Source organism: Brassica napus, chromosome C5, assembly GCF_020379485.1.
Source record: "Brassica napus cultivar Da-Ae chromosome C5, Da-Ae, whole genome shotgun sequence".
Classification (NCBI taxonomy): domain Eukaryota; kingdom Viridiplantae; phylum Streptophyta; class Magnoliopsida; order Brassicales; family Brassicaceae; genus Brassica; species Brassica napus.
This window is the reverse complement of record NC_063448.1, coordinates 44,810,061-44,837,416: the sequence shown is the minus strand read 5'-3', so window position 1 is coordinate 44,837,416 and position 27,356 is coordinate 44,810,061. Positions and strand designations below refer to the sequence as shown.

General features: G+C 37.4%; 3 protein-coding genes and 1 non-coding gene across 5 annotated transcripts; 2 read left to right on the top strand and 2 right to left on the bottom strand.

Annotated features, from left to right (window-relative positions):
* The first annotated feature begins 853 nt into the window (after positions 1-853).
* Positions 854-4,716, top strand: LOC106446851 (protein TIC 62, chloroplastic). 2 transcript variants are annotated; one of them, XR_007323981.1, is made up of 16 exons: positions 867-1,131; positions 1,258-1,381; positions 1,466-1,538; positions 1,613-1,649; positions 1,745-1,921; positions 2,007-2,088; positions 2,159-2,231; positions 2,324-2,434; positions 2,522-2,674; positions 2,762-2,949; positions 3,062-3,289; positions 3,476-3,664; positions 3,740-3,868; positions 3,962-4,087; positions 4,177-4,344; positions 4,571-4,716. XR_007323981.1 is itself a non-coding variant. In XM_048758653.1 (15 exons), exons 1-15 carry the CDS (start codon positions 954-956, stop codon positions 4,232-4,234), a joined length of 1,926 nt encoding a protein of 641 aa, XP_048614610.1. In that variant the 5' UTR covers positions 854-953; the 3' UTR covers positions 4,235-4,476. The 2 variants fall into 2 exon arrangements, 1 of the variants encoding a protein (XP_048614610.1); XM_048758653.1 differs by lacking the exon at positions 4,571-4,716 and having other exon boundaries at positions 854-1,131; positions 4,177-4,476.
* Positions 4,240-6,903, bottom strand: LOC106446852 (RING-H2 finger protein ATL65-like). The gene has a single exon (XM_013888664.3). The coding sequence runs from the start codon at positions 6,541-6,543 to the stop codon at positions 5,227-5,229; it is 1,317 nt and encodes a 438-aa protein (XP_013744118.1). The 5' UTR covers positions 6,544-6,903; the 3' UTR covers positions 4,240-5,226.
* Positions 6,904-13,701: 6,798 nt separating this feature from the next.
* LOC125588030 lies at positions 13,702-13,808 on the top strand. Its single transcript, XR_007324426.1, has one exon. It is a non-coding gene; the product is annotated as a small nucleolar RNA R71 (small nucleolar RNA).
* A 2,564-nt stretch (positions 13,809-16,372) lies between these two features.
* LOC106446853 (proteasome assembly chaperone 2) lies at positions 16,373-18,271 on the bottom strand. The gene is made up of 7 exons (XM_013888665.3): positions 18,073-18,271; positions 17,718-17,883; positions 17,561-17,619; positions 17,294-17,412; positions 16,956-17,193; positions 16,722-16,845; positions 16,373-16,621 (listed from the first exon to the last, which is right to left on the bottom strand). The coding sequence occupies exons 1-7, from the start codon at positions 18,130-18,132 to the stop codon at positions 16,542-16,544; spliced, it is 846 nt and encodes a 281-aa protein (XP_013744119.1). The 5' UTR covers positions 18,133-18,271; the 3' UTR covers positions 16,373-16,541.
* Between the last annotated feature and the right edge of the window lie 9,085 nt (positions 18,272-27,356).

Here is a 27,356-nt window from a genome sequence, read left to right as displayed (position 1 = left end):
AGGTTGCTTAGCCTTTGTCTCTCTTCCACAAACTTACCCCAGGGTCGAGAAATGTGTTTCTCAGACTGGCAGCGCGTTAATAGAGGATAATCATATACAGAGGATGTAGGACTACTAGTGTGTACTACTTTTAGGTGATGTTGGTGACTTGTATGATTTATGAATTTGATGCTATAGATGATAAATCTCGCTCTTAAAATGTGTATTTTAGATTGATGCTCTATATGCGAGAGAGTCGATGAAAAAGATGATGCAGGGAAACCAAGATACACAAACCAGGCACTTCTGTCTGAATTTCTATGTAACCAGCACGTTTTATACTCTAATATTTAGAAGTAATTCATCATAGAAGAATGAAGACTGGAGCCGATGATGATGGGCATTCAAACATCCTCATCCTGTTTTACAAAGTCAACGAGTGGCACATTCACAGCTAGCTCCAAAGTGTCCTCTCAAGAAGTTAGCTGTGCATGATAATTTCTCTTGCGAATAGGTTGTTTATATTAATCTGGTGGAGCAAGGGACAATCCCAAGGCTAACCTGGTGCAGAGTAAGCAAACCAGGTATAATGTGAAAGTAGAGCTGGTTAAGCTGGATTGAAGATCCGTTAATTGAAGCTAGAAACGGTAGCGCATTGGAGGACCAAGAAACCAAATAAACTAATGGTCTTTTGGTGCATAGGTAGTAAAGTAAGGCAGATTTATTAGTGATGTTTGTATGCCCCTCGTTGTCATGGGATAAGCATAATGTATCGAACATAACCAACCTATGCCATGTCAGCACTCCATTAAACATTCATTGGTCTCTTATGATGTTATGTAGGTCCCATCATATCAGGATGCAGTGGCACACCTCCTCGTCTCTCTCTCTGTCCATCCACAAGATAAAATTCAATTAGAACAAATTTCGATTAACGTACAAGAAACAAGACTAACTCAGCTTCTTCTCTAGCAATGGAAGGAACTAGTTTTCTCCGAGGGCAACCTCTAACAACAGTACCCTCCCTTCCCAGACAAAGGTTCCTTCTCCAAGGATGGAAGAACAATCGGATTGTCAGGTTTTCTGGTTTGACGAATCACTCCGATTCTATAAAGTCCAGGTCTTTCTTCGATCTTAGCCTCAGAGCTTCAGGTAATGTTCAACAGGTTTAACCTAATGAGTTCTGTATCTCTAGTTATTGATGTCCTCTGCATTTCATTTTTTCAAGTTGCATTGAAACAGTTTTGTTGATTGCTTTCTTTCGTTATCATTGTTTAGACAAAGCTCCCATAAAGGCAAGCTCTGCCGTAACAGAGGCAAACCCTACGAACTTAGTTTCAAAGGAACACGACCTTGTCTTTGTAGCTGGTGCTACGGGTAAAGTTGGTTCTAGAACTGTGAGGTTAGTTTCTTCTTGTTTCTTTTCTTAAGTCTCAAGAATTGTTTCACCAATGCTGGTTGGTTACCACTGTCCTCATTCATTCAGAGAGTTACTGAAGCTCGGATTTCGAGTTAAAGCTGGAGTTCGAAGCGCTCAGAGAGCATCAAGTCTTGTGCAAGTATGACTTTACATTTTAACACACTATAAGTCATCATTGAGGTGCAGCTTACTCTTGCCTAAATACATTTGCAGAGTGTTAAGGATATGAACACAGATGAAGGAACTCAACGTAAGAGTAAAATGTTTTGATTTATTATTTTGCTACAGCCATTTTGTTTGTCATAGAAGAAAAGGTAACAGGCAGTGTCTGTGTCTTTAGCCCAGCTGTAGAAAAGCTTGAGATTGTTGAATGTGACTTGGAGAAGAAAGACTCAATACAGCCTGCATTGGGGAATGCATCTGTGGTTATATGCTGTATAGGTGCTAGCGAGAAAGAAATATCCGATATCACCGGTCCTTACAGGATTGATTACTTGGCCACCAAAAACCTTGTTGATGCTGGTAAGGTCTCAAAGCAGTTTGTTCATTGTCCTTTCTTTCTATCTTTCTTGTTTCATCGTTGTCTCTTTGTTTGTTTTATGAGCAGCAACATATGCAAAAGTTAATAACTTCATGTTGGTGACATCCTTGGGGACAAACAAATTTGGATTTCCCGCTGCCATTCTCAAGTAAGTCTGTAATGTTTCTCTTTTGTCAGAGAAGCAGTTAGAACTTAATGGCATGTTCTTGTTTGTGAAGTCTATTCTGGGGAGTTCTTTGCTGGAAGAGAAAAGCTGAAGAAGCCTTGATTGCAAGTGGTCTCAACTACGCAGTGAGTGATAGTGATTACACAAACAGTTTCACATACTCTTTATGGATTGTATCACACCTCAGAGTTTTGCTTTTGCATCTTATTTTCATCAGATAGTTAGGCCTGGAGGAATGGAGAGACCAACTGATGCATACAAGGAGACTCATAATCTCACTCTTGCTCTAGATGATACATTGTTTGGTGGTCAGGTCTCAAATCTCCAGGTATTGTTTTTTTCTCCCTTGTCGGTGACTCAGTGATGAGCACATTGGGAAGAAGCTTTGATTTGTTTCCTTGTGATTGATCTCCAGGTTGCAGAATTGCTAGCTTGTATGGCTAAGAACCCTCAACTTTCTTGCTCTAAGATTGTGGAAGTGGTTGCTGAAACAACTGCACCATTAACCCCTATTGAAAAGCTTCTTGAAAAGATTCCTTCCAAACGTCCTTATGTGCCTCCACCAAAGGTTCTTCTCCCCCTTCTTTTACTAATCTTGATCATCTCTCTCCTGTGATAAGATATCTTTATCTCTCTGCATTTTGACTGTGGACAGGAATCAGTTCCAGCCAAAGAGGTAACACCAGTTCCTGCTGAGCCTGTCAAGCAAGAATCAGTTGCAGCCAAAGAGGTAACACCAGTCCTTACTGAGCCTGTCACTAAAGAACCAACAGCTCCCAAGGAGGATAAAGCACCTGCAGAAGTGAAAGATGTTAAGCCTAGGCCGCTGTCTCCTTATGCCGCGTAAGACAACTTTTTCCTCAAGAGGCAATAAAGTCAATCATGTTACTGGAATGACTTGTTGACATAAGACTGATTCCCTTGTTCCTTTTTCTGGTTTGTGAATATATATTAGCTATGAAGACTTGAAACCTCCAACATCTCCTATTCCGGCCACAGCACTTGGTGCCACCAAAGCTAAGGAGGTGGATGCAACTCAGGTTCCGGAGGTGGAAGAAACTCAGGTTCCTGTTGAGGCTAATGCAGTTCCACCACCAGAAAGTCTTGTTGAGACCAGTGTCCCAGTAGTAGAAGTGAAGCAAGTTGAGGAAAAGAAAGAGAGGCCTCTTTCTCCTTATGCTAGGTAAAAAAATAATACTTATCATCTTTGCGGCTTTACCATATTCAGGAGTCACTAAACTGATGTTGATTATGATGCGCCTATGAGTTTCTATTGGTATCATCACTGTTGGATTAATGAATGTGGGAGGCGGTTGATAAATTTCAAAAGCCTTATGCTTTGTTTACACTTGGCTTTATTATGGTGCAGCTATGAGAATCTAAAACCACCTTCATCTCCCACTCCTAAAGCTTCTGGTATCCAGAAGAGCGATACTTTGGCGCCTGTTCCAACAGATTCTGATACTGGTGAAAGCTCAACAGTTGCAACAACTGTCACTGAGGAGGCAGAAGCACCACCAGCCATACCAAAAATGAGACCTCTTTCTCCTTATGCAGCGTAACAACTTTTCCTCTTTCTCTATATATAACTCGGCTGTGGTCTGTTAAGAGTCTTACACTGTGTTTTTTGCAGTTACGCAGACCTGAAACCACCAACCTCACCGACTCCTGCATCAACTGGTCCCAAGAAAACAGCACCTGCAGAAGAAATCTCAGAGGTACCTGGAGGCAATGACGTGGTGGAAACAGTTGATGGTAGTGTGTAAGTATATAGAAACCAGAATTGGAAAAGCCTGTCTAGTTTTAAGAAATGAAATCTATACAATCTTCAGGGTTTTGCTTGTTGTTTGTGCAGGAACACGACTGAATCTGCTTCTGTGCCAGAGGCGGAAACCATTAACAGTGTGACAGACACTTCCCTTACCCCAGAAGAAAGTGCAGCTGATCAACCAAAGCCAAGGCCATTGTCACCTTACACAATGTGAGAAAGAGATAGAGAAGCATTTTGAAAGTGTGTTCTTTGCTATTAACTTCTTATTATGTGAACTGAGAGACTCAAGTGTTTGGCAGGTATGAGGACATGAAGCCTCCAACATCACCTCTTCCATCTCCGGTCATCAATCATTAGTTATGTGTGAAATGATTTGCCCTTGAACCCTTGGAGCTTCTTCTTCTTTTTAGCTTCAGCTTCTTCTTTTTTTACAAATGAGAGAAAGATGGGGAAATTCAGTTTTACAGGTATGAATCAGTGAGCTGAGTAATACAAGATTCATCTTGCCTTCTGAGTTCTTCGTTTTTCTTCTGTTCAAATACTCATATTTGATAACCCATTCTCATTCAAACAACTTGATAATATATATATTCTGAGTCCATGTTTTCTTATAATATGTTCCTATTATACAAGGCTTTGCATTTTCCATTCTCTATGGTAGTTATTGTGTTGATATATGTCTTTCTTTTGTAGGATGCGGTATTCTTCTTAGTCATTTTTATTTGGTCTAAACATGCGAATTCATCGTCGATTAAATTTAAGATATGTATTGTTTTCTTTTAATTCAATTGTAATTTGAAAAATTCAATAATAAAAAAAATTATTTTTATCCGAAGACATTATCACATTTTTTCACTAATATAACATGTATCAAAAACTTTTGGCAGCTATATAAAATGTGAACATCATTCTCCATAGTGTAACAAAATAATCAGTTGTTAATTGCAAATTTAATCGACAGCTTAATATAAAATTAGTAGTATGAACAAAAAGTTTAGCAAACATAAAATTCCGTAATTAAAAAAAAAAAAGAAGCAATAAGCGCGACCGACAAAATAAAGTTATTATAGAAACGAAATCTAGTGTGGTTTGTTGACTCCGTTTCTATAATAACTTGGGCAGATTTGGACGTTAATGCATTTGATAACTCCGAGGACAATACTATACAACTCAACAGACAAAAAAAACAGTTAGAACGTCGTCGTACCAGCTCCAATACTTTCACCGTCTGGCATGTTTCGTCGATTTTAATTCCATTTAATGCCAAACCCCACATTCCATTAATGCTCCCTCCCTCCTTCCTTCCACTTCAATTTTTCTTCCTTTCATCCCCACCGTCCATTTTCATCTTACATATCTAGCCTACACGTGTCCTTTCTCCTCCACCTCTCCGGCGATAACAGTGCCTCTGGATCTCCGCATCTTAACCGGCTCGACGAGTGCGGTGCCGTTCTAAAGAACCTCGGACTCGTCATCGATTTCGTCCGCCGCGACGATGAGCTTCCCGTCGCCGGAATCCGCTCTGATATCGGGAAGAACACTCCCGATCGCCGCCGCGAAAACGGTGATTTCGCGCTTCTGTGGTAACGTAACGAGAACACTCTCGATTTCAGGTTTCCGAACGGAGACTGACGCTGCTTGTTCCACGTGGATCTCCGGTATCTCCACGGAGACACCGTGGCTGGCTCCATCGTCACTCTCTCTGATGCTGATTCCTCCCTATCGTAATCAAACGAGTAGGATCTCTTCAGCTCCCGGAACCGAGAAATAGCCGGCGATTGCTCTTCCACCGCCGCTGTGATCTCCTGATCGTCTGTAACCGTCGCGGCTGTGTTTAAATTATCATTACTCCGCGGCGGAGTTTCGCTGCGGATGACGATCGCGTTACTCTCTTCGTCGAGGCTTGGACGGATTCTAGGAGCCATCAAGGGAACGAAGGGCGAGGTAGTCGCAACGACGCCGGATCGGAGAATCGCAGTACGGCAGAGGGGACAGTTAGGGTGAGATCGAAGCCACTCATCGATGCACTCAAGGTGGAAAGCATGGAAGCACAACGGAAGCGTCCGCACGTAATCTCCTTCCTCGAACTCCAACAAACAAACGGCGCAGTCCACGGCGGTGGCTGGAGTTTTCCCCACCGCGGTGGCAGGAGAAAGGCTCTTCCCGGTGCAAGAGGCGGCGGAGTAGAGAAACAGAGGCAGAGTTTTGATAACAGACTCATCTAGTCCGTAAGGAGAGTAGGAGGAGTAGTGAAACGAGTCGAAAGGGAAAGGGGAAAAGGATCGGAGATCGGAGGACGAGTTTGAAGCAGAGGACAGGTGGAGGAGACGGCGCCGACGATGTCGCCACCGTCGAAAACGGCGGAAGAGAGGCAAGAGGAATCGGCGGGAGATGAGGCGAGAGTAGGTCACGAAAAGAAAAGCGGCGGCTAAAACCACCACCATGGCGATCAACGGAGGGCTAAACTGTAAAGGAGGATCAGAAGGAGGAGAAAGAATCTCCTCTGGTACTCCTGAATACGGTGAAGCAGCTGGCGAAGGAGAAGGTGAGATATCGCCGGAGCGCGGGGATGGCGCCGCGAATCGCATGGTAGTTTGGTAAAAACAAAGAAAGACTCTGATTCTGAAACAGAGCTTCCCAGTGAAAGGTTTAACGTAAATGAGCATGCCCGAGTTGACTAAAGTAAACGGTGTTCAGAAGACTAATTGCCACGTCACTGTTGTTTTTTTTTCTAATAATCTGATGCAGACAAATACGACGATCCAAAATTAACAATAATTAATCATAATAATTGCAAACTTGGAAGCAATCCCATCCTGGAGTATTATTATTCCTTTATTAATGATATTTTGGTTCTGGATTAGATAGTTTAGACTGTACACTGTTCAGGTACTAGATTTTGGGTAATTGAGGATACTATTCTATATTGTTAACCTAAATGTAATATCTTAGTTTAACTAGGAAGACGAGATTAGCAAAAAACTAGCAATACGGAGTTTGAGGGAATTAAAAAAGAAGAAGAAGAAGAAGATAGTGCTTCTTTACGGTTGTTTGATTTTAATGTGGATTTGATGTGGTGTCCCACTCTGATACAATGGTCTGAGAACTTTATTGGGAAGTGGATTTTCATGACTTTTTTAGAAAATTATTCTTTCACTATTTTCTTTTCTCCATTTGTTCATACTGCCTGATAAGCCAACCAAGTAGAAAGTTTTTGTTATTACAATTTGTTTGCTTTCTCTTCTACACGGCTACTCTTTTTGTATTTTCTAAGACTATTGTTCCTATGATTCTGACTGACCAATGACATGCTTATTTGGTGGGTAAATACATTCCACGGATGTTAATTCAATGTAGAATTACGTCATATGTGAAGAATTTTCAGGTTTAGTTAATATGAGACTATAATTCTAATATAGTAATAACTAACCAAGTTACATGTTAAATAGACCCTCATATACGCTTGGAGCATCATGCTTCACGGAAGAGATCTATTAGCTAAAGGTTTAAGGCATATGATTGGTAATGGTCTCTCTGTATCAGTTTGGACTATGCTTTGGTTAGTTGATGGGGAAAGTCTACGAATCCCTCTTATGAAGAACATTTTGGTAGCTTATGAAGAATATTTTGGTAGACTTAAACTTCAAGGTATCAGATCTCATAATCCCCAACACACACCTATGAGATTTGCAGAAGCTGGATAACCTGTTCTATAAACAAGATATAGAGCTTATTCTAAAGCAAAAGCCAGTTATCTCTTCTTCTGATTTCTACTGCTGGAACCATACACGCTCTGGAGAGTATTCTGTCAAGACTGGATTCTAGTTTGCAGAACAAAATGCTAGGAAAGAAGCATTATTATCAGGTCAAGCGCAACATTATCTAAACGGTATCAAGCAATGCATATGGTCTATAAAAACATCATCAAAGATTAAAATTTTTCTTTGGAAAGCCATTAGTGGTGCAATCTCTGTTGATGATCATCTTATTGAAAGAGGAATGAGAGTTGAGGAATGAGAGTTGATACTCGCTGCCAAATCTGTGGCTTAGAAGGAGAATCAATAAATCATGTCCTTTTCACTTGTACTATTGCAAGACAAACATGGGCTCTATGTAATTTTTCTCTCCATGTAATGGTTTTGACCCCTCCTCCATCTACTCCAACATTTACTATGTTCTACAGATAGAGAAAAATCAAAACTATCCCCTCATCATCAGAAGGAATGGCTTTTGGATTCTATGGTCAATCTGAAAAAACATGAACAATTTTCTCTTCAATGGAAGTTTATCAGTAGGTTCAAACTTTACAAGATCAATCTTTCAAGAAATAGACCACTGGTTTCTAGTTAAAAATTTGGAAGATCAAGAGAAAGCAATTGATCTAGAGATGAAGAAAAGAATTATTTTTGGATGGAAGCCACCACCTGCTACTTGGTTGAAATGTGATATTGGTTCTGTCTGGAACAAAAGTAGGTCTGAATGTGGAGCGTCTTAGATTCGTAGGAACTCAAATGGATCAGTTTTACTTCATGGGAGAAGATCTTTCAACAATATTCTCAGCAAAACCGATGGCTCTTTTGAAAGCTGGAGTTGGGCAATTGAAAGTATGAATTCCCTCCATTTTAACAACATTATCTTCTCCAGTGAAGACCATTCTCTAGTAGGCGCTATATCCAAACCTGCTGCATGGCCGGCCTTAAAATTTTACTCCCTGAGGCTATCTTCTATGCTTGACAATTTTTTGTGTTGGCGAGTAGAAATTTAGTCACGACAAGCCCTTACTGTAGCCTTCTGAATTGCTAATAGTGTTGTCAAGGAAAATAAGTTTCAATCCTACGTAGCAAGGGGTTTCCCTCTTTGGCTGTAAGATTTGTTCAAGTAGTTTATTCTGTTTCATCTCCTCCTATTTTTTTTGTATTTTGATTTCATATTTCTTTTGATATTATAATACAATTGTTAAAAAAAAAAAAAGAAGTTAAGTCCATATGACCAAGTATCCACTCCACTCATTACTTCTTTGATTATTTCAAGATGCAGAGTGACGTTAGGAGTTTTCAGGGCTCCTAAGACAAATGTTGTAGTATAGTGAATGTCGAACCAGTTCTGAGGGATATCAAAGCACTGAGAATGCAAGTACTCACTTAATCTAAGTGCAACCAATGATTTAGATGGGTTTTAAGCTATGACTAAAACTAGAAAGCAATAACAAAATGATACTTTCTTGACTAAGGGAAAGGAGAACTCATGGGCATAGGGATTAGACCTTGGGTGATCAAGTGTCGAACTAAGGATGGCAAATGATCAATCAAACTATCAACCTTAAGCCTAGACACAATTCTAAGCAAGCTCTATGTCTAGATGAATGCTCATTTGCTAACATATCTCAAACATCAAATGTCTTTGGTTGAATAATATGAAAGCAATCATTACTAACAAGTCTATTAGCTATCTTAGCATCTTTAACAACAAATGTCTTTGGCAAAGTATACTAAAAGCCTAGGAAAGTTGTCTCAGGCATTTCATCAAACACCTTTTGGGTGGGAAATGTCTATTGATCAACTTTTGAGTGGCCAACTCAGAAGATGCATTATCAATACTCTACTAGCAAGGAACAAGAATGATCTACACTAAAACATCCTAGAACTAACCTAATCACCCTTTATCTCCCTAACCCATGAATTCAAAAGGTGATTACTCACTAATCTCCATGATTCCTCTTAAACCCATATTGGATTTCAGATTAATCATGTAGAGAAATAGATAAGAAATCAACAAGAACACAAGAACATAACAATCAAAATCCAAGAGATGAACTTCTCAACAGAGTTTTTGTGTATTTCTCAATAGATCAAAAGATAGATCCCTCCTGGTGGTGGCTTACAGAGTATTAAAACATAGGTTTAGAAAATAAAAACGTGCATAATGAAATGACCAAAAGGCCCTTAAGTAAAATAGAAAATCGACCCAACAATAGACGCGGAGCGACCTCGGCATGTCGATCCGAGAGGTCGCTCTAGCCTTCGGGAGCGACCTCAGTGGGTCGCTCTGAGAGGTCGCTCCGGGCTTCGCTTCGTGTCGTCTCGCCATAGAGACGCGAGCGATCTCGGGGTGTCGCTTTGGGAGGTCGCTCCGAGAGGGGTGTGAGATGCGAGCGACCTCGGCGCGTCGCTCTGGGCAAGTCGCTTCACTGGGTGAATATGGCGAGCGACTTCACGGGGTCGCTCCAGCTAGGTCGCTCTGAGAGGTGCTTTGGAGCGACCTCATGACGTCGCTGCGGAACCTCGCTCCCCTGCTCTGCTCGTCCAATGATCACATATTTCACCTCCTTTGAGCTCCAAATGCATCCAAATAGCCCCAAGAACTCCATGTGGCACTCCAACACCTGATAGAGACTCATGTATGCAAAATGTAACCTAAACATGGCTAAATCCTAGTCTATATGATCAAAATGCACATGGATGAATGGATAAGATAATGGAAATATGCAAGATATCAACTCCCCCAAACTTGTTCTTTTACTTGTCCACAAGTGAACTTTCTAGAACTCATAGGGAGAGAGGTTTGAAGGTGGGAGCTCATAGCCAAAAGAAACACAACTAGTACTCGATTCAACATCTAATCCAGCACGAGCACACTCTCTTATTACACTCTAGCTTCTCTAGGCCTATCTCAACTCTTTTTGCCCTTACACTCATCATCAAGCATCCACACATTCAAATCAACCAACTCTCACATTCATTAAGCACAAAACATCAGGTGAATTCTTGCAAATGGTCAGTTGGTCCAAGTCATTTGGTTGGGTGAGGGAAGGCTTTTATTCAAGTGATTCAAGAGGTTCGAAACATAAAATCTTTAAGGTGGTTTACTCTCGAAACAAGTAGCCTTGACATTGCACATAATATATCTAAGAAATGGATCAACTCATGCATACAATGCTCAATCTCCATTGTTCTACCCTTTTCCCAAACATACAATTACACAATCATTCTCAAATGTCAAACCCAACTCACATCTCTCACCAAAAGATCCTAAGAACATTAACTCCTTCTCTTTGAAATCTACAAGGGATTTTTCACAACCTCAAAACATTATTTAGCTCCTAACAACCCTTGCTAGCCCCCTTTTTCTTTCTTTTTCTTTTCTTTTCATATTTTATTTTATTTTATTTTATTTTTTTTTTTCAAATGGGGGCCAAGACTTTTCATAACTTGAGCTAGAGGTTTTTCAACTTATCCCAGTAAGACAATTCACTTAAACACAAAGAGTTATTTCTTTTCCTTTTTCATTGCTCCCAAATCATAATCACAACTCTCACCCCCACCTATAGCTAGACAATAGAGTGCCCAATCTAGCAAGAATGAAGATCAAGCATTGTCGTTCCCGATACTCTCAAAATTATGCACATGTAAGACTTTCCGAAGAAAGCCTCACTCATCAAACAATGAAAGCTTAAAAGGAGGGAAAGGTTTTGGGAGTGATCTACCACTAGAGTTTGTCAGAATAAGATTGGCATAAAGGATGTGACAACTCAGGTGTGTATAGCCATGACTCAGTACACAAGGGACCATGAGCAAGAAGCATTAGTTTTAGTTCAAATAAGGTTGTAGTTGGCTTCAAAGACTGAGTTTCAGCAATCAACAAGTTTCAGGAAGAGTTTTCAAGGCTCGAAACATACAAGTCTTTTTGAGAGGTGCAAAAGCTACTCAGGTGCAACGTAGTGTTCTTTACAAGGCATTTAAAATCATTGCTCCCAATGCAAGTAAATGCAACCTATATGCTCTAGACTCTCCTAGAAATGCCAATGATGCAAACTAAATGAAATTTTTTTTTATGCAAATATATATGTATAATGCAATGCATGAGACTCAAATCATCAAAGCAAACGTGATCAAATACTTGGTACCTCCCCCAAACTTAAATGACACAGTCTCTGTGTTGTCAAGGAGAGAGAGATACCCAAAAAGAGAAAACTAATATGCAAAAACGAAATGGTATATACAAGGGAAAGTAGTGGGTTACCTTCTATGGAGAATGAGTAGAGGGAGATGCTCCCTCCTCGTCGTCCTCAGGTGGTAACTCTTCAAGGTGCTCATCAGCAAAAGTGCCCATCTCTTCAATGTAGAAGGCTTGCCCGAACACAGTTGGTTTCTTCATTTTCTCCTTGATGTCAAAGTGGAGAACATGCCCTTTACCCAAATGGAGATCAATCGTGCCCGCTTTCACCTTAACAATTGCTCCTGCTGTAGCTAAGAATGGCCTTCCAAGAATCAATGGGTCTTGAGCCTCCTCACCCATCTCAAGCACCACAAAATCTGTAGGTATCTCATATTTTCCAATCTTCACAGGTAGGTCCTCTAAGATGCCCACAGGGTACTTCACTGAACGATCAGCTAACACCAGAGAGAGTTTACACTTCTTGTACTGAGTGAATCCAAGCTTCTTTGCAACAGACAAAGGCATCACGCTGACACTAGCTCCCAAATCGCAGAGACATTTCTCAAATATCATAGGTCCAAGAGCACAAGGTAGTGTGAAGCATCCTGGATCCTCTAACTTCTCTGGAACATCAAGCCTTTGGATGATGGCACTGCACTCATGGGTAAGAATCATCATGCTTTCCATTTCCTTCTTCTTTGCAGCTACAACATCTTTCAGGAACTTGTTGTATTGAGGAATCAACATGAAAGCATCGATGATGGGCATTGCAACCTGAGCTTCACTCATTTGCTTGTCAAACAAAGCCTTGTACTTCTCTAGCAGCTGCCTCTTGAATCTACCAGGAATGGTAGTTTGGGTTCATAGGGAGGAGGAACAAAAGAATTCTCACTTGCTGGAGCAAGAACTTCACCATCCTTCACTGTTTTCTTCTCTTCCCCAACCTTTCCTTTACCCTTGGCTTCCACAATCTTCTCCAAGATTTCATCATTGATTTCTCATCAACAATCACCACTTCATCATCTAAGTTGATGGCCACCTCCTCACCTAGTTTCTCAGCATCCCTGGTGAGGGTTGTAGGAGGTAACTGCTTACCACTCCTAAGGGTGATAGCTTTGGCCTCCTTGGGGTTTTGGTCAGATTTTCCAGGTAGAGATCCTTGCTGGCGAGTCTGGTGAGTGTTCATGGAAGCAAACTGATTCTCTAAATTCTTGACTGTAGAAGCAAGATGTGAGAACTTGTTGTTGAGCTCATTGTAGCTCCCATCAATCTTGGAATGAAGGTTTTTCAACTCATAACCAACATGCTTCTCACTTCTAGTCTGAGACTCCAAGATTTGTTTCAGCAGGGTGTCAGTGCTGCTCTCTTGAGGAGCAGAGGAACCAGATGAGGGGTTTTGCTGAGGTTGATAGCTGCCTTGCTGGTTGTTTCGAGGCGGATAACCACTCTGTTGGTTGTTGGGATAGGATTTCTGTTGGTAGTTGTTGTACTGAAAGTTGGGCTCTTTTTTGTACCAGCTACCATTGTTGTTGATGAAACACAGCTCTTCCTGACCTTCCAAACCCTCAACCTCATGGACAACAGGTGGTGTATCTTGGCTTGGGTTACCAACAAAGTGCAGCTGCTCTTGTGTGGCTTTATCAGCAAGGAGGATGTCTATCTTATCCTGTAGAGCTTTCAACTCCTTCCTCGTCTGCTTATCATCTGTTCGACTGCTTCTGTCGTGGTCTCCACTGTAGACTGCATCACTCTTTACCATGTTGTCAACCAGCTCCTCTGCATCTTCCTCAGTTCTCCCCAAGAAGAACCCATTGCTAGCTGTATCCAGTCTGGCCCTGTACTTAGGAAGAGCACCACGGTAGAATGTGCTCAGCAAGCTCTCCTTAGAGAAACCATGGTGTGGGCATTGAGCTTGGTAGCCCTTGAATCTCTCCCAGGCTTCACTGAATCCTTCCAAGTTCTTCTGTTGGAAACTGGAGATCTCATTTCTCAGCTTAGCAGTTCTTGAGGATGAGAAGAATTTCTCCAAGAATGCTCTCTTGCAGTCATCCCAAGTGGTGATAGAGTCGCTGGGTAGAGACTTCTCCCACTGACGTGCCTTATCCCCCAAAGAGAAAGGGAATAACTTGAGCTTTAAAGCATCTTCGGACACACCATTGGTTTTTGACAACCCGCAGTAGCTGTCAAACCTGTCCAAGTGATCAAATGGATCCTCTAGAGCCAAGCCATGATACTTGTTGTTCTCAATCACGTTGAGGAGTCCTGATTTGATCTCGAAGTTGTTGGCTGCTACAGCTGGTGCTCGGATTCCCAATCTATGACCATGTATGTTGGGGCGGTCGTAAGTGCCAATGGGTCGAGCTGCCCGCGGTTGGTGTTCTGCCCCTTGCGGTGGATCTGCCATATCAATATCCAATCTCTGCAAGTGGGCTTGTTGTTCTTCTTCTCTTCTAGCTGTAGCACACTCCCTCTCTAAAGCTCTGATGTCTGCTACTATTGGAACTAGGTTTGATGGACCCCTGCTCCTCAAGTTCATACACCTGAAAGTTAAAGGTAGTGAAGAAGAAGAATCAGTAACAAAACAATATTAAAATGACTTAGTCTCAAGCAAGTGACTAAATCTCAATGTTCAAATCTACTCAGAATTTGGCAACGGCGCCAATTTGATGTTAGGAGTTTTCAGGGCTCCTAAGACAAATGTTGTAGTATAGTGAATGTCGAACCAGTTCTGAGGGATATCAAAGCACTGAGAATGCAAGTACTCACTTAATCTAAGTGCAACCAATGATTTAGATGAGTTTTAAGCTATGATTAAAACTAGAAAGCAATAACAGAATGATACTTTCTTGACTAAGGGAAAGGAGAACTCATGGGCATAGGGATTAGACCTTGGGTGATCAAGTATCGAACTAAGGATGGCAAATGATCAATCAAACTATCAACCTTAAGCCTAGACACAATTCTAAGCAAGCTCTATGTCTAGATGAATGCTCATTTGCTAACATATCTCAAACATCAAATGTCTTTGGTTGAATAATATGAAAGCAATCATTACTAACAAGTCTATTAGCTATCTTAGCATCTTTAACAACAAATGTCTTTGGCAAAGTATACTAAAAGCATAGGAGAGTTGTCTCAGGCATTTCATCAAACACCTTTTGGGTGGGAAATGTCTATTGATCAACTTTTGAGTGGCCAACTCAGAAGATGCATTATCAATACTCTACTAGCAAGGAACAAGAATGATCTACACTAAAACATCCTAGAACTAACCTAATCACCCTTGATCTCCCTAACCCATGAATTCAAAAGGTGATTACTCACTAATCTCCATGATTTCTCTTAAACCCATATTGGATTTCAGATTAATCATGTAGAGAAATAGATAAGAAATCAACAAGAACACAAGAACATAACAATCAAAATCCAAGAGATGAACTTCTCAACAGAGTTTTTGTGTATTTCTCAATAGATCAAAAGATAGATCCCTCCTGGTGGTGGCTTACAGAGTATTAAAACATAGGTTTAGAAAATAAAAACGTGCATAATGAAATGACCAAAAGGCCCTTAAGTAAAATAGAAAATCGACCCAACAATAGACGCGGAGCGACCTCGGCATGTCGCTCCGAGAGGTCGCTCTGGCCTTCGGGAGCGACCTCAGTGGGTCGCTTTGAGAGGTCGCTCCGGGCTTCGCTTCGTGTCGTCTCGCCATAGAGACGCGAGCGACCTCGGGGTGTCGCTTTGGGAGGTCGCTCCGAGAGGGGTGTGAGATGCGAGCGACCTCGGCGCGTCGCTCTGGGCAAGTCGCTTCACTGGGTGAATATGGCGAGCGACTTCACGGGGTCGCTCCAGCTAGGTCGCTCTGAGAAGTGCTTTGGAGCGACCTCATGACGTCGCTGCGGAACCTCGCTCCCCTGCTCTGCTCGTCCAATGATCACATATTTCACCTCTTTTGAGCTCCAAATGCATCCAAATAGCCCCAAGAACTCCATGTGGCACTCCAACCCCTGATAGAGACTCATGTATGCAAAATGTAACCTAAACATGGCTAAATCCTAGTCTATATGATCAAAATGCACATGGATAAATGGATAAGATAATGAAAATATGCAAGATATCACAGAGCTACTTGCATGTGACCCAAAGAAAAAACAAAGGATTACTTGCATGAAAATATATGTAAATTCATAGTATTGTTTCTGAAGGCAATAAAGGTGCATTAAAAAGCTGGTCAGAAGTACTTGGCTTGCCCTATCTATACATTTAAAACACAATGACTCCACAATTGATTGCTCAACTACTTTCTTTTCAGTTCCGGAGATATTTCTCAAATTATTGTCGTCTGGTTTTGGTGATTTATCCTAATGGTTTAGAAACTTGTAGTCATCTCATCCCCTATGGCTATGGCTAGCCTGGCCAAAATTTATGTTTACAGGCTTTATACGAAATTGCAAATCTAGCAATTGATCATCACAACTTTCTTCTTCTCTGCAGTAGTTCTCATTACTATAGTTAATATTCATACTTTGATTTGATCCATCTATTCTATGATTCTTGATAGACTTTCAAGGGATATGTCATTCTAGTAAAGCAATTATACTTGCTATCCAGTAGACAGATTTGACGATGAAAAACTAGAAAAGAGGTCTCTCTCAGATTAAAACCATCTCAAATGTCACACTTGTACTACAACAACCACTGTCTGGTTTTGTGAGCTCCAAGAACAGTCTTAAAACATGGACATATCAGGAGGAGCTCCGTACATACTCTTCCATGAATACGGTATCCGCCACTTCCCACCTTCTTCCCCTGCAGAAAAGAATGATCATAGTGAGTTTGATCGTCTCTCACGAATCATTGTCCAGAGATGTTAATTACACTTGAAAGAAGAGAGATATATTGTTTTTACCATGGAACTTGTCAGGAGTTAAACCCGTAAGCTTAGAAGCAGCCTCTGCTAGAAGGAATGCATCAGGAATGTTGTCTCCTTCAGAACAGTAACATAGCAGGCATGTCACCTTCAAGCCTCTTGCCTAACAAACAAACAAACAACATAAACCCCGAGCAGACCATCTAAGTGTTTAGAAGCATCTACAATGAATCGGCATGTGGATAAATCGTTGATTATACGCCATTAATTTACCTTAAAAGCTGAGAAGAGAGCTGCAAATGGCAAGCTTGGGTAGTAGTCTATGTCTTCAAGCTCATCTTCCGAAGGGAAAGTCAGATCTTCTTTACTGTTCTTGTCAAAGACAGAGCTAAGATACTTCCAACATCTTCCTTCCGAATCAAACTCGCCCAATCTTCCAAACCCGAGCCTTTCACAGTGATCATCTCTTCCATCAGATTCGGTGTTAGACAGATAATACACCTGTGGGCCTCTAAAGCAATTTCCACAAAGAACTCAAATTAACTTGTAAATATTATGCTCTTATATATGCAAGGAAAAAAAAAGGGTGCAAGTGAAGGTCAATGAACTACCTTGACAAATCCAAGTTGTGCAGCCTCTGGAAGTCTAAACTAGAAAGCACAATAACATCCTTCTTTCCACTTGAAGCAGCAAACTCTGCTATATTCTCCGCAAATTTAATCATCATTCCCTGTTTTTACATCAAACATTATACAAGTTTAGAATGTGTCACCAAATTCCCAATTTTTTTAACTGAAAAAACTCAAGCTAACTGGCTCTTCCGTAGTCCCAACACAATAAGCAATGAATACACAGAAAGGTAAAAGGAAATGTAATACCTTTGCAACAGGAGACCGTTGCTGAGCAAGAGTAATAGCAGTTGAAGATGACTCATACACTGAAAATACACAAAGGTAAGAGAAAACTTGAGGTTCTCACAAGGATGAAGGGCTAGATTCAACAATGTACAGTGGCACATGAAGCAGAAAGAATTACCTTCGAGGGGAAGAGCGAGATCACCACAAGGGAGAGGGCCATATGCGTCGTTGCCAACACAAGGAAGCAGATTGAGATCATCGAGATAACCAACTCTCTCTGCAGCAGTAGATGACACTAGAAGATCAACAGCCAGCTGCCCTACGTTCCCAATTGACAATGCAGGCTGGTTGGAAAGAAGAAAAAAAAAAAGACAAACCAATAAGTTCTTCAATTACAAATCTCTAAGCTTTTCTTGTTTCAGCAGAGATGCTTACAACCTAGTTTCTCAAGAAAGCTGTAGTTTTTTTTCACGATTTACAGGGAGGAGGAGGAGAGACACAGATCGAAATCGAAAACGATTAGAAAAGCTTACTAGAATCAAAGTCGAGCATTCTTCATGGACTCGCTTTCCTTCTTCAACTACAAACTCCATGAAATCGAAATCGAAACGAAACTAAACACTGCTGATTACAGAACCGTATTCCAAGTTTCTCTCACGACCAAGACCAAGTTCACACAGAAGCTGTTCGGTAATTAACACACTTTTTCTTTGGTCGCCGAGCTTGAAGAGCAAGCCAGAGACTGAATGGGCCGATAAATTTTGAAAATAAGTTAAGTATTATGGGCTATAAGTTGTCCTTAAGGCCCAAATATCTCTCTTGAAGAATAATTACGAACTACGAGTTAACGTAACCTTGGCTATATTTGATTTCAGATCTGTAAACTTGGCTTTTCTACTTTAACACTTTAACCTTATTTTTGTAACAAACTTTTTTTTTTTTACTTGAATCGATTCATGTAGCTACATCGGTTTGGTTTCACAAGTAACCTTTGCATTTTTTGGTAATTCAAATGCTATTGTTATTATGAATTTGATCGATTAAAATAGCTAGGTTTTTTTTTCTCACGCTATATACTATGTGAAATCTCTCTACTTTTTTTCTATTTTAATATTATAATAGAGTTAAACCATCGAAACAAAATTTACTATATATATATATAGAATTATTGTTTTTAGTAAAAATTATAGAAGAAAAATTAGGCTTGAATTGAAAATGATCTGTGTGATCACTGAAAAGATAGTTAGATAGCCAACACCAAAAACATGTAAATAATGGATGATTATTACCAAAAAGTATAAAATGATAGAAAAACTTTTTATCTGTATGATGTGATTTATTAGCCGGGTTTTATTCTCGGTAAGCCATATCATATGATGACAAATAAAAAATAAAAATTCAAATGAATTAATTAATCATCTAAAATGACATGCAAAGACTTTATGATGCTGGTTGTATTAAGTATGGTGTGCACTCTGTTCCTTAGAGCACGCGCAACGGAAACGGAAAGACTCATTGGAGTCCTTAGCGACAAGAGCATTTCGGATTAATTTTGGATATTTTGGATTTAAAAAAAAAAAAAAAATGACCATTCACGGATCGCCACGTAGTCGTGGAGACCGCAAATAGTGCAAAGATTCACTAAAAAAGTGTCCTTATTTAAGAATTTTAAAGATTGAATCCTTATCTTTTAGTGGAATCCACTGATTATTTAATTATTTTTTCTCTAAAGATTTTCGCTTAAGGATTCCCACTGCGGATGCAGGAAAATCATGATGGTTTTTATTTTGACGAAAATTATCCACCTTGTCAGGTAGTTACAATAATTGACATCAACTAATAATAACAAACAAAAAGACTGAAACATGTTTATTTTATGAAATAATTATGCATGTATATAGAATTAAGTAATTACTTGGATACTAAATAAAGAAAGATTATTGTAGGAATGAAGGAACTAACAAAAACAGTTGAAAGACACCTGTCAAGGAGTGGTGGACCAAACAGTCCATATGATATATTATGAATCAAATCTTATCCACTGAATATATTATGATGAACCAAACCGTCTCTTGCGATCTTAGTCTTGTATATATATATCCATTGATTAATCTAATTTACAACTTCAACTAAAATCTCAACAACCAACATTTATTTAATAAAGTTTTCTTTTTTGTAAATTACACATGTCCCTGCAATAGTCTCTCATGTGATGTGTGATGTCTCCATCGAAATCTCGATTTCGTTTAGTTTTCAAAAAAGATATATGGTCGTGTTTTCGCTTCGTGAAAACAAGGCCAAGTGTGTTGCATGATTTTAAGTTCTTTTTTATTGAGAAGCTTAAATAACACCTAATAAATATATACACTTATATATGTTAGTTTTCATATATGCATAGACATGGTGATGTCACTTTTAATTTACATGTATAGATCATATTGTAATAAGTGTGTTTTTGCTAAAACTATAGTGTCTTATTTTCTGATTCAACCTTTTGGTCTTTTTTTCTTATGCCATCAGCATAAACAAACTGGTTAAGGGTTAACCAAATTAATATATATATATATATATATATATATATATATACATAACTAGCTTATTTCAGTCTACCAAATCTAATACTCTGTATGATCAGTCCTTTGACTTCCATGCTCCCTTCGTATTATTGATTTAATTATGGAAGCTAATGAGAGCTTTGTATGTGTCATATCTAATACTTTTCACTATATTTAATGGGAAAATCATATAAGCACTTCAAGAAAAATCACAAAGTACTTTGTTTAGATGTGTCTATATATCTACATTTTAAATTCACTAAAGTTTCTGTCATTATATATAGAAAGTTCAGATTCTATTCAGACGGCATATCGACTAGGATCAGTTAAGCCATGCAAAAAGAAGGAAAATATCCCATATGTAACTATCTCAGAACTCCCCACTACTGGGTAACACAAATTTGTTTATTCTTCCATTGGTATGGCTGTCCTGTGAAGAACCTCCAAAGAAATAATGGCGTTTTCATAATAATGATAATCTATATTATTAAAAGAGAAGTACCCATTAAAAAATACCCCTAAGTTTTCTAACTTATTTACACTTCCATGTCACTGAGAATTAATTTAAACTACTTATTTTAATGTTTGTCTTTTTCAGTTAAATTAATGAGTTTTTCTTAATCAAATTTAAATTTAATGTCATTAAATGAACCTACCTATTTTAATGCTTGTCTTTTCCAGTTAAATTAATGAGTTTTCCTTAATGAAATTTAAATTTAATGTCATTAAATGAACCTAAAAATACATCATATTTAACGTAGCTTATTACGGACGAGTACGGCCCAATAATGAACTTGAATTTTATTTTTACGAAAACATGAATCACTTGACTTATGTAATATTTAAAATATATTAACTACAATATAACAAATGCATATAACCTACCTATACTTTAGTTTGAAATGATCATGCTCAAGTTTTATATAGTCAACTTACATCATGCATCGATCGATGTACAATAGTCAAACCACCTATAGTTTTCGTTTTCTTTATAGGATGTATCAACCAACCAATCATCCCACTGATTTTCTAAGCTTTATAAAAAAACAAATCAATAAATGCAAACTCAAAATCCAATATCTTCTATTAATCAAAACATAATATCTTCAAAGTCGTATTTTTAATGTACCTACTAAATATAGAAACTGTAACCATAATTACACTAATTATAAGAATATATTTGATTTCAACCAATTGATCTATTACTTCGGTAATTGATTTGCTTGCAGAAGAGGAAACAATAAATTTAAAATTTATAGGAATATAAAGATATAGAGATTCCAACCAATTGCCTATATTTTCGTATGATTTTCGCATAATAATCTTCAAATTGAACATTGAAAAAGATAGAGAGATTTTTTTAATATTTTACCGACACAGAACTTAAAAAAAAACGAAAAGTTAAAGGTAATTTTTTTTTGTTACACTTCCCGGAAAAAAAACGGTTACAACATGGACTTTCATAATATGACATTTTAACATATTAATGTTATGGACATTTAATAATTATCTTGACAAAAACAAAGAATATAAATAATTTATTATTAACAAAAGTATGAAATTATTTACAATTTGATGACTAATTCATCACCCTTTTTATATGTTAAATTTTTCATAGAAGTTTAAAAATCATTTTATTTTCTTTAAACATGTATAACTAATTTATAATCTTTTATGCCATACTTAGTCATGATATAATATTTCTTCATATTTTACATTAATAACCATTGTTTTTATATATCGTCTACAATTATCTAATTACGTCTATTTGTTCAATTTTGTATATGATATCGAATATTCATCATAAATAGATGGTTTAAGATGCCAAAAAATTATTTACTTGGTGAATATAATACATCAAATATTACAAATACATCATTTAGTTAAATAAATAACCATAAACCGAAAATTCATATCTGTCCTGATGCGCGGATCAGGGTCTAGTTGTTAGTATTATACTAGTATTATGTACGTACGTTGGTAAAATTTATAGTATCATTAGCATATCTGTAATTGGTATTGTGTATATATGGGGATTGTACTCTTGCCACAGTTGTGACGGCATGAGTACGTACCATAGTTATTTTCATGACAACGATTTACTATTTTGTGGAAATATTGTTATATTATTAGATAGCGACTGCGTAATTCAAACTTATCACATAATATGCATGTCGTGTGATCAAATGAATGGCGTGCAAAATGTAAACTACTCCTAATGGAGAAAAAGTGTAATTTTGTCTGATTAAAACGGTGGTTCGTTCTGGTTACTGAAAGTGACAATTGCATTCCGAATCTTTCAAGCTCGATCTAGGAATCGTGGTTTAACGGAAATTGAAGGAGATCTATGGTAATATACTAATATGTATTATAGTTTTGGTCATACCTCTTTGAACATCGAATATTCGATTTAATCGTATAAATATAAACTTCGTTTTGCATTGATCATATCGTAACAGTAACGTCCACCAGATGTATCGCGTGTGAATGTAAAAGGCTTTGGGATTCGATGGGTCACATACTGACAAACGTCTTTAAGAACGCAGTCGTTATAGAATTCGCGGCCATGACCATTGACATTTACCATTTTTTCTGATACTAATTATTGGAAAAGGTAAACGATGATATTATCTTTATGAAACCCTAAAATGTCAAAACTGTGGTAGCTCTTAGCTGTGAAAGAATCGTTTTCAATTTTATTAGGGGGTTGACAATAGAGGATCGGATCACTTCGAATGTCGCGATTTCCATTTACTTTAACATGAATAATCAAGATTCAAGGTAGATTGGGTTGTGTTTCAGGAAAAAAATAGGTAGATTGGGTTATAAACATCAAAATTAAAATGACTTCCAAATTTTAGCAAAAAAAAAAAAAAAATTAAAATGACTTAGAATAGGAATCTAAAGTTTTGATTCGGGTAGTTTTGAATCGAGATTTATTACCATAATTTAACGTTATACAAATTAAATGATGAAAAAGTTTTAGGTTAGTTTTTTTTGTGTGAAGTATGTGAGTTTTCATTAGAAACTAATGATACAAGGGATACAAAAGTTCTGCAGTTCTGCAGAATCAAATCCTAGCATCTAAGAAGCTTTTCAAAGCAGGGTGCCAAAAGAGCAACAATTTTGTTTTAGTTGAGTTGGTAAGTCTTATGTTAGTTTATAAGTCCTATGTTAGTTTGTAAGTCTTTTGTTAGTTACCAACTAAAATCCATTTTTAGAAATTTTTATCTGGTCGACGAGATGATATAAATTATTTATTTTAAATTAAAGATCGTTAGATGCATACAAATGAGGCATATATATGTTCATTAGAAACCAATATTCTAAAAATCGCTAGGTGGTAACTAGACGCTTTATAGAAGACTAGCGACTATGCGGATTATTCGGGACTTAGGCGAGGCCTAGGCGTTAGCAAATTGTTGATTTATTTTATATATTTTATACATTTGTATAACATATTTTAGTTTTTAAGTTTAATTATAAAATGATTGTGATGAATTATCAAAATTAGACATACAAAACAGAAGAAAGTAGACAAATTTGTAGATTTGTAATAATATTATTGCTTTATTTAACATATATAGACATTTTTAGATTTCAGACCTTACTGTGGATTCCCTTATTGATTCCACTTCGCGAAAATGGAATTCGCAAGTTATTCGTACTTTTGTAGACCCACAGTATGTGAAAATCATAGAGAGCATACCACTGAGCAGAAACCAGTTGGTTGATAGGGAAGGATGACATTTCACAAATAATGGAAAATTTACGGTTAAATCAAGATATCAAGTAGAGAGGATTTACCCGGATAGGGAAAGATCACCAGTATTAATTGGACCTACAATTTATGTTTTGAAGGCATTTTGTTGGAAACTAAGGTGCCCACCAAAAATAAAACATTTTCTTTGGCAATTGGTTTCAGGGTGTATTGTAGTTAAGAAGAATTTGCAGGTGCGAGGGATCCAAGGAGATATATGTTGTGCAAGATGTGGAGCGGATGAGGAGTCGATTAACCATGTGTTTTTTGAGTGTCCTCCAGCAATTCAGGTTTGGGCGCTGTCAAAAATACCAACAAATCCAATTATTTTCCCAACAAGCTCTATATTTACAAACATGGATCACCTTTTCTGGAGAGTTGTTCCACCGATGGAGGATCATCATTTTGCTTGGATACTTTGACACATCTGGAAAGGAAGAAATAATAAGGTTTTTAGTAATCTGGATATGGACCCTAGGGACACTCTTAAGTTGGCAGAAACGGAATCCACACTCTGGGCAGAGGCACAGATTTTGAAGGACCAGAACACGGGAACACAGGTTCATGCATCTCTGCCGTCAATTCCTGGAAGATGGTGTTTTACTGATGGATCATGGAAAGAGGGGGATATGTTCTCTGGTCAGGGTTGGTTCAGTACTTTAGAAGGTTTTGAAGGTCTAATGGGAGCCAGGAATGTAAGAGCTTCTTTAACTCCCTTGCATGCAGAGATGGAGGCGCTACTATGGGCTATGGATGTATGAAGAATTTACGTCAACTCCAGGTTACGTTTGCAACGGATTGTTCTCAATTGGTGAAGATGGTTTCAGAACCAGAAGAGTGGCCAGCTTTTGCAAGTTATTTGGAAGATATCAAGAGTCTGAAAGAGAGCTTCACACGATCAGAAATTATACATGCACCAAGAACGCAAAATACAAAGGCGGATAACCTAGCACGCAGTGTCAGGAAACAAACGTCTTTCGTCGTTCACATGGATCAATATCTCCCGGTGTGGTTTACAGAGTCAATATGAGTCTGTAATGTTGTCGACAAAAAAAAAAGACAATTTTAGATCATTTTTAACCAATTTTAACCGATTTATAACAGTTTAAACCAATTTGAATCATATAAATCGGTATAAATCGGATTTTAAGAAAATCGTTTCGGATAGGACCGAGTTGCTGCCTAGGCGGGGGCCTAGGTGCCGCCTAGACTGGATCGGACCAAATCCCCCAAACTCATTTATTGTTTTGTCTTAAATTGAGTGCCACAAGATCTAGACGACCAGACCCGTCTAAATTGAATAATTATATGTACGAACTCATACGTTATAGAAGATTCCCATAGTCACCCCCCACCCCCCCCCCCAAGATATACTAAAAAGTACTTTACGTAGAAAATATCTTCTTCTTTAGCAATGAAAGTCAATCAACACGAATAAGACCAGCTGTGAATAGTTTGAGAGACAGAGTCGTTGATAGGTTGTGTTCGATAAACTTTTAAAAACAAAAACACATTGCAACAATAGAGAAAAAAAAGTTTTGCAACTCGCTTTTTTGTGTATTCTTTTGCCGTTTGCAACTTGCTTAATTTGTACGAGTAGACGATTTTAACAAAGAAAAATATCGGAGGCCCATCAAACTTTGGGAAACTTTCTATCTTTCATGGGCAGTCAGAAAAGTCAACATCCGGAAGAAAACCTTTTTTGCTCTCTCACATGTCAAAATATTAAAAACTTATAAACCAAGGGTACTAATGGTGATCAAAAAACGATAAAGAATAATGTTCCTAAAAAAAATTACCTTTTATAAGAAATAATTAGGTGTTTTCCTATACTATGTGCAGTAATTTTTTTTTAAAATCTAACTTATATTTAAAAATAAATTTTATTAAATTTTATAGATTTTACTATTTTTTATAGATTTGATATATAGTAAAACAATTTGTATAAAACTAATAAAAATAATATAAAATTGTATAATTATCAAATATTTAACCTAAACAATATTTATAAAATTTGTAGATATATAAGACTAATGATCTTACGATTAGATATTTAAATTTAAAAAAAATTGTAAATTTTTTTGAAAGCTTTAGTAATACAAATTGTATAAGTATACAAAATAATAATATTTCGAAATTTGAAATGTTATATATGAATATATTTATTTTATAGATGATGTATGAGCTATTACCATATTTTAAAAAAGTTTACCCAAAAAAATATCAATATTAAATGTAATATATGAATTATTACCATATTCTAATAAGTTTGCCAAAAATATAAATCAACATTAAATGAAATTATCCATGTCATATTTTTGCGGAAGCCATGTCATCAATTTCAGTAGCCATGTCATATTTATTTTGTGAAATTGATTGTAAAAAGAACATGTGGCAAAATCACTTCGCAAATATAGTCTAGAGGATTTTTCCTTTTCATTCCCCGTCATTCTTTTTTTAGAGAAATAAAGAACAAAATTATTTCTTGTCAAATTTGAGATGGAACAACCATTCATTTTCGTTCCTGCAATTTTATTCTTTTACGTTTCTTTCCTATTCGTTTTTCTTGTTTCCAAAATGGTCGCCGTCGGTCCCTCGTAATAAAAATCAATACCGCTTGGAAAATAGTGTTACCGTTATGTAATGTTAATATTATGCACCGTGTGAAGATGATCAGCCGCCAACATAGGCACACACGCTTTGTCTTGTTTCTTCTATTACTATGAATTGTCCAAACCCACTTCTTAGGAAAAACTCGAATCTTTGTACGGACGCATCTCATGTTACAAGTATTTTCACATTGCCAGACCAATATTAATATGCATTACGTTTAAACTTAATGCTTTTGAATAGTTGTATAGGTTGTTGCTGTTGTCGTTGTTAATGAGCTTCATATATACCTTTTCTTTGGTACTAGTTTTAATTTCAAAATAACAAATGATTGTCTAGTTAACAGTTTGAAGAGTTCATATTTGAAATGATTAAAAGATTTTAAAAACTCGATGTAACTAAGTTTCAGAATATATACAAAGTAATCATGCAGTAAGCCTAACAAAATTAAGATAAAGATGATGAACAAATTGTAAGAAAATTAGATAAACTAGCCTTATACTCTGGTATCTTATTAGAACAGAAAGTGTGAAAATGTATAGTCAATCAATAATCATTCAGTTTGTAGCTAACTGTACATCAATTTAATCTGTTTATTATTCGAATCAGTTTTATACATAACCATAACAGCATAAAACCTAATACACACAAGAGCATCTACAATTTCATTTTTTTACTGTAAAATAGAATTTGAAGTAAATTTTTCTCTAATGTTGTTTTATTTTATATTCTTACGTAGTAATAAATGAATTTATTCTATAAATGAAATAATGCAATTATTTTTGGTTTATCACAAATGTATAATGTATTACTATTCCATTTCAAAATGAAGTAAAATTTGAATATTGCCTTGTAACCGTCCACTCTTCAAATCAACAAAGCAAAAAAATTT

What these genes read in the sequence shown, in the direction of transcription:
- LOC106446851 (XM_048758653.1), top strand. Translation starts at nt 954, where the DNA reads ATGGAAGGAACTAGTTTTCTCCGAGGGCAACCTCTAACAACAGTACCC. An exon ending in CAAAAACCTTGTTGATGCTG is followed by an intron (nt 1,922 to 2,006) that starts GTAAGGTCTCAA and finishes TTTTATGAGCAG; the next exon opens with CAACATATGCAAAAGTTAAT. An exon ending in CCGCTGTCTCCTTATGCCGC is followed by an intron (nt 2,950 to 3,061) that starts GTAAGACAACTT and finishes AATATATATTAG; the next exon opens with CTATGAAGACTTGAAACCTC.
- LOC106446852 (XM_013888664.3), bottom strand. Translation starts at nt 6,543, where the DNA reads ATGCTCATTTACGTTAAACCTTTCACTGGGAAGCTCTGTTTCAGAATC.
- LOC106446853 (XM_013888665.3), bottom strand. Translation starts at nt 18,132, where the DNA reads ATGGAGTTTGTAGTTGAAGAAGGAAAGCGAGTCCATGAAGAATGCTCG. An exon ending in AACGGTCTCCTGTTGCAAAG is followed by an intron (nt 17,413 to 17,560) that starts GTATTACATTTC and finishes ATGTAAAAACAG; the next exon opens with GGAATGATGATTAAATTTGC. An exon ending in AACTCCTGACAAGTTCCATG is followed by an intron (nt 16,622 to 16,721) that starts GTAAAAACAATA and finishes TCTTTTCTGCAG; the next exon opens with GGGAAGAAGGTGGGAAGTGG.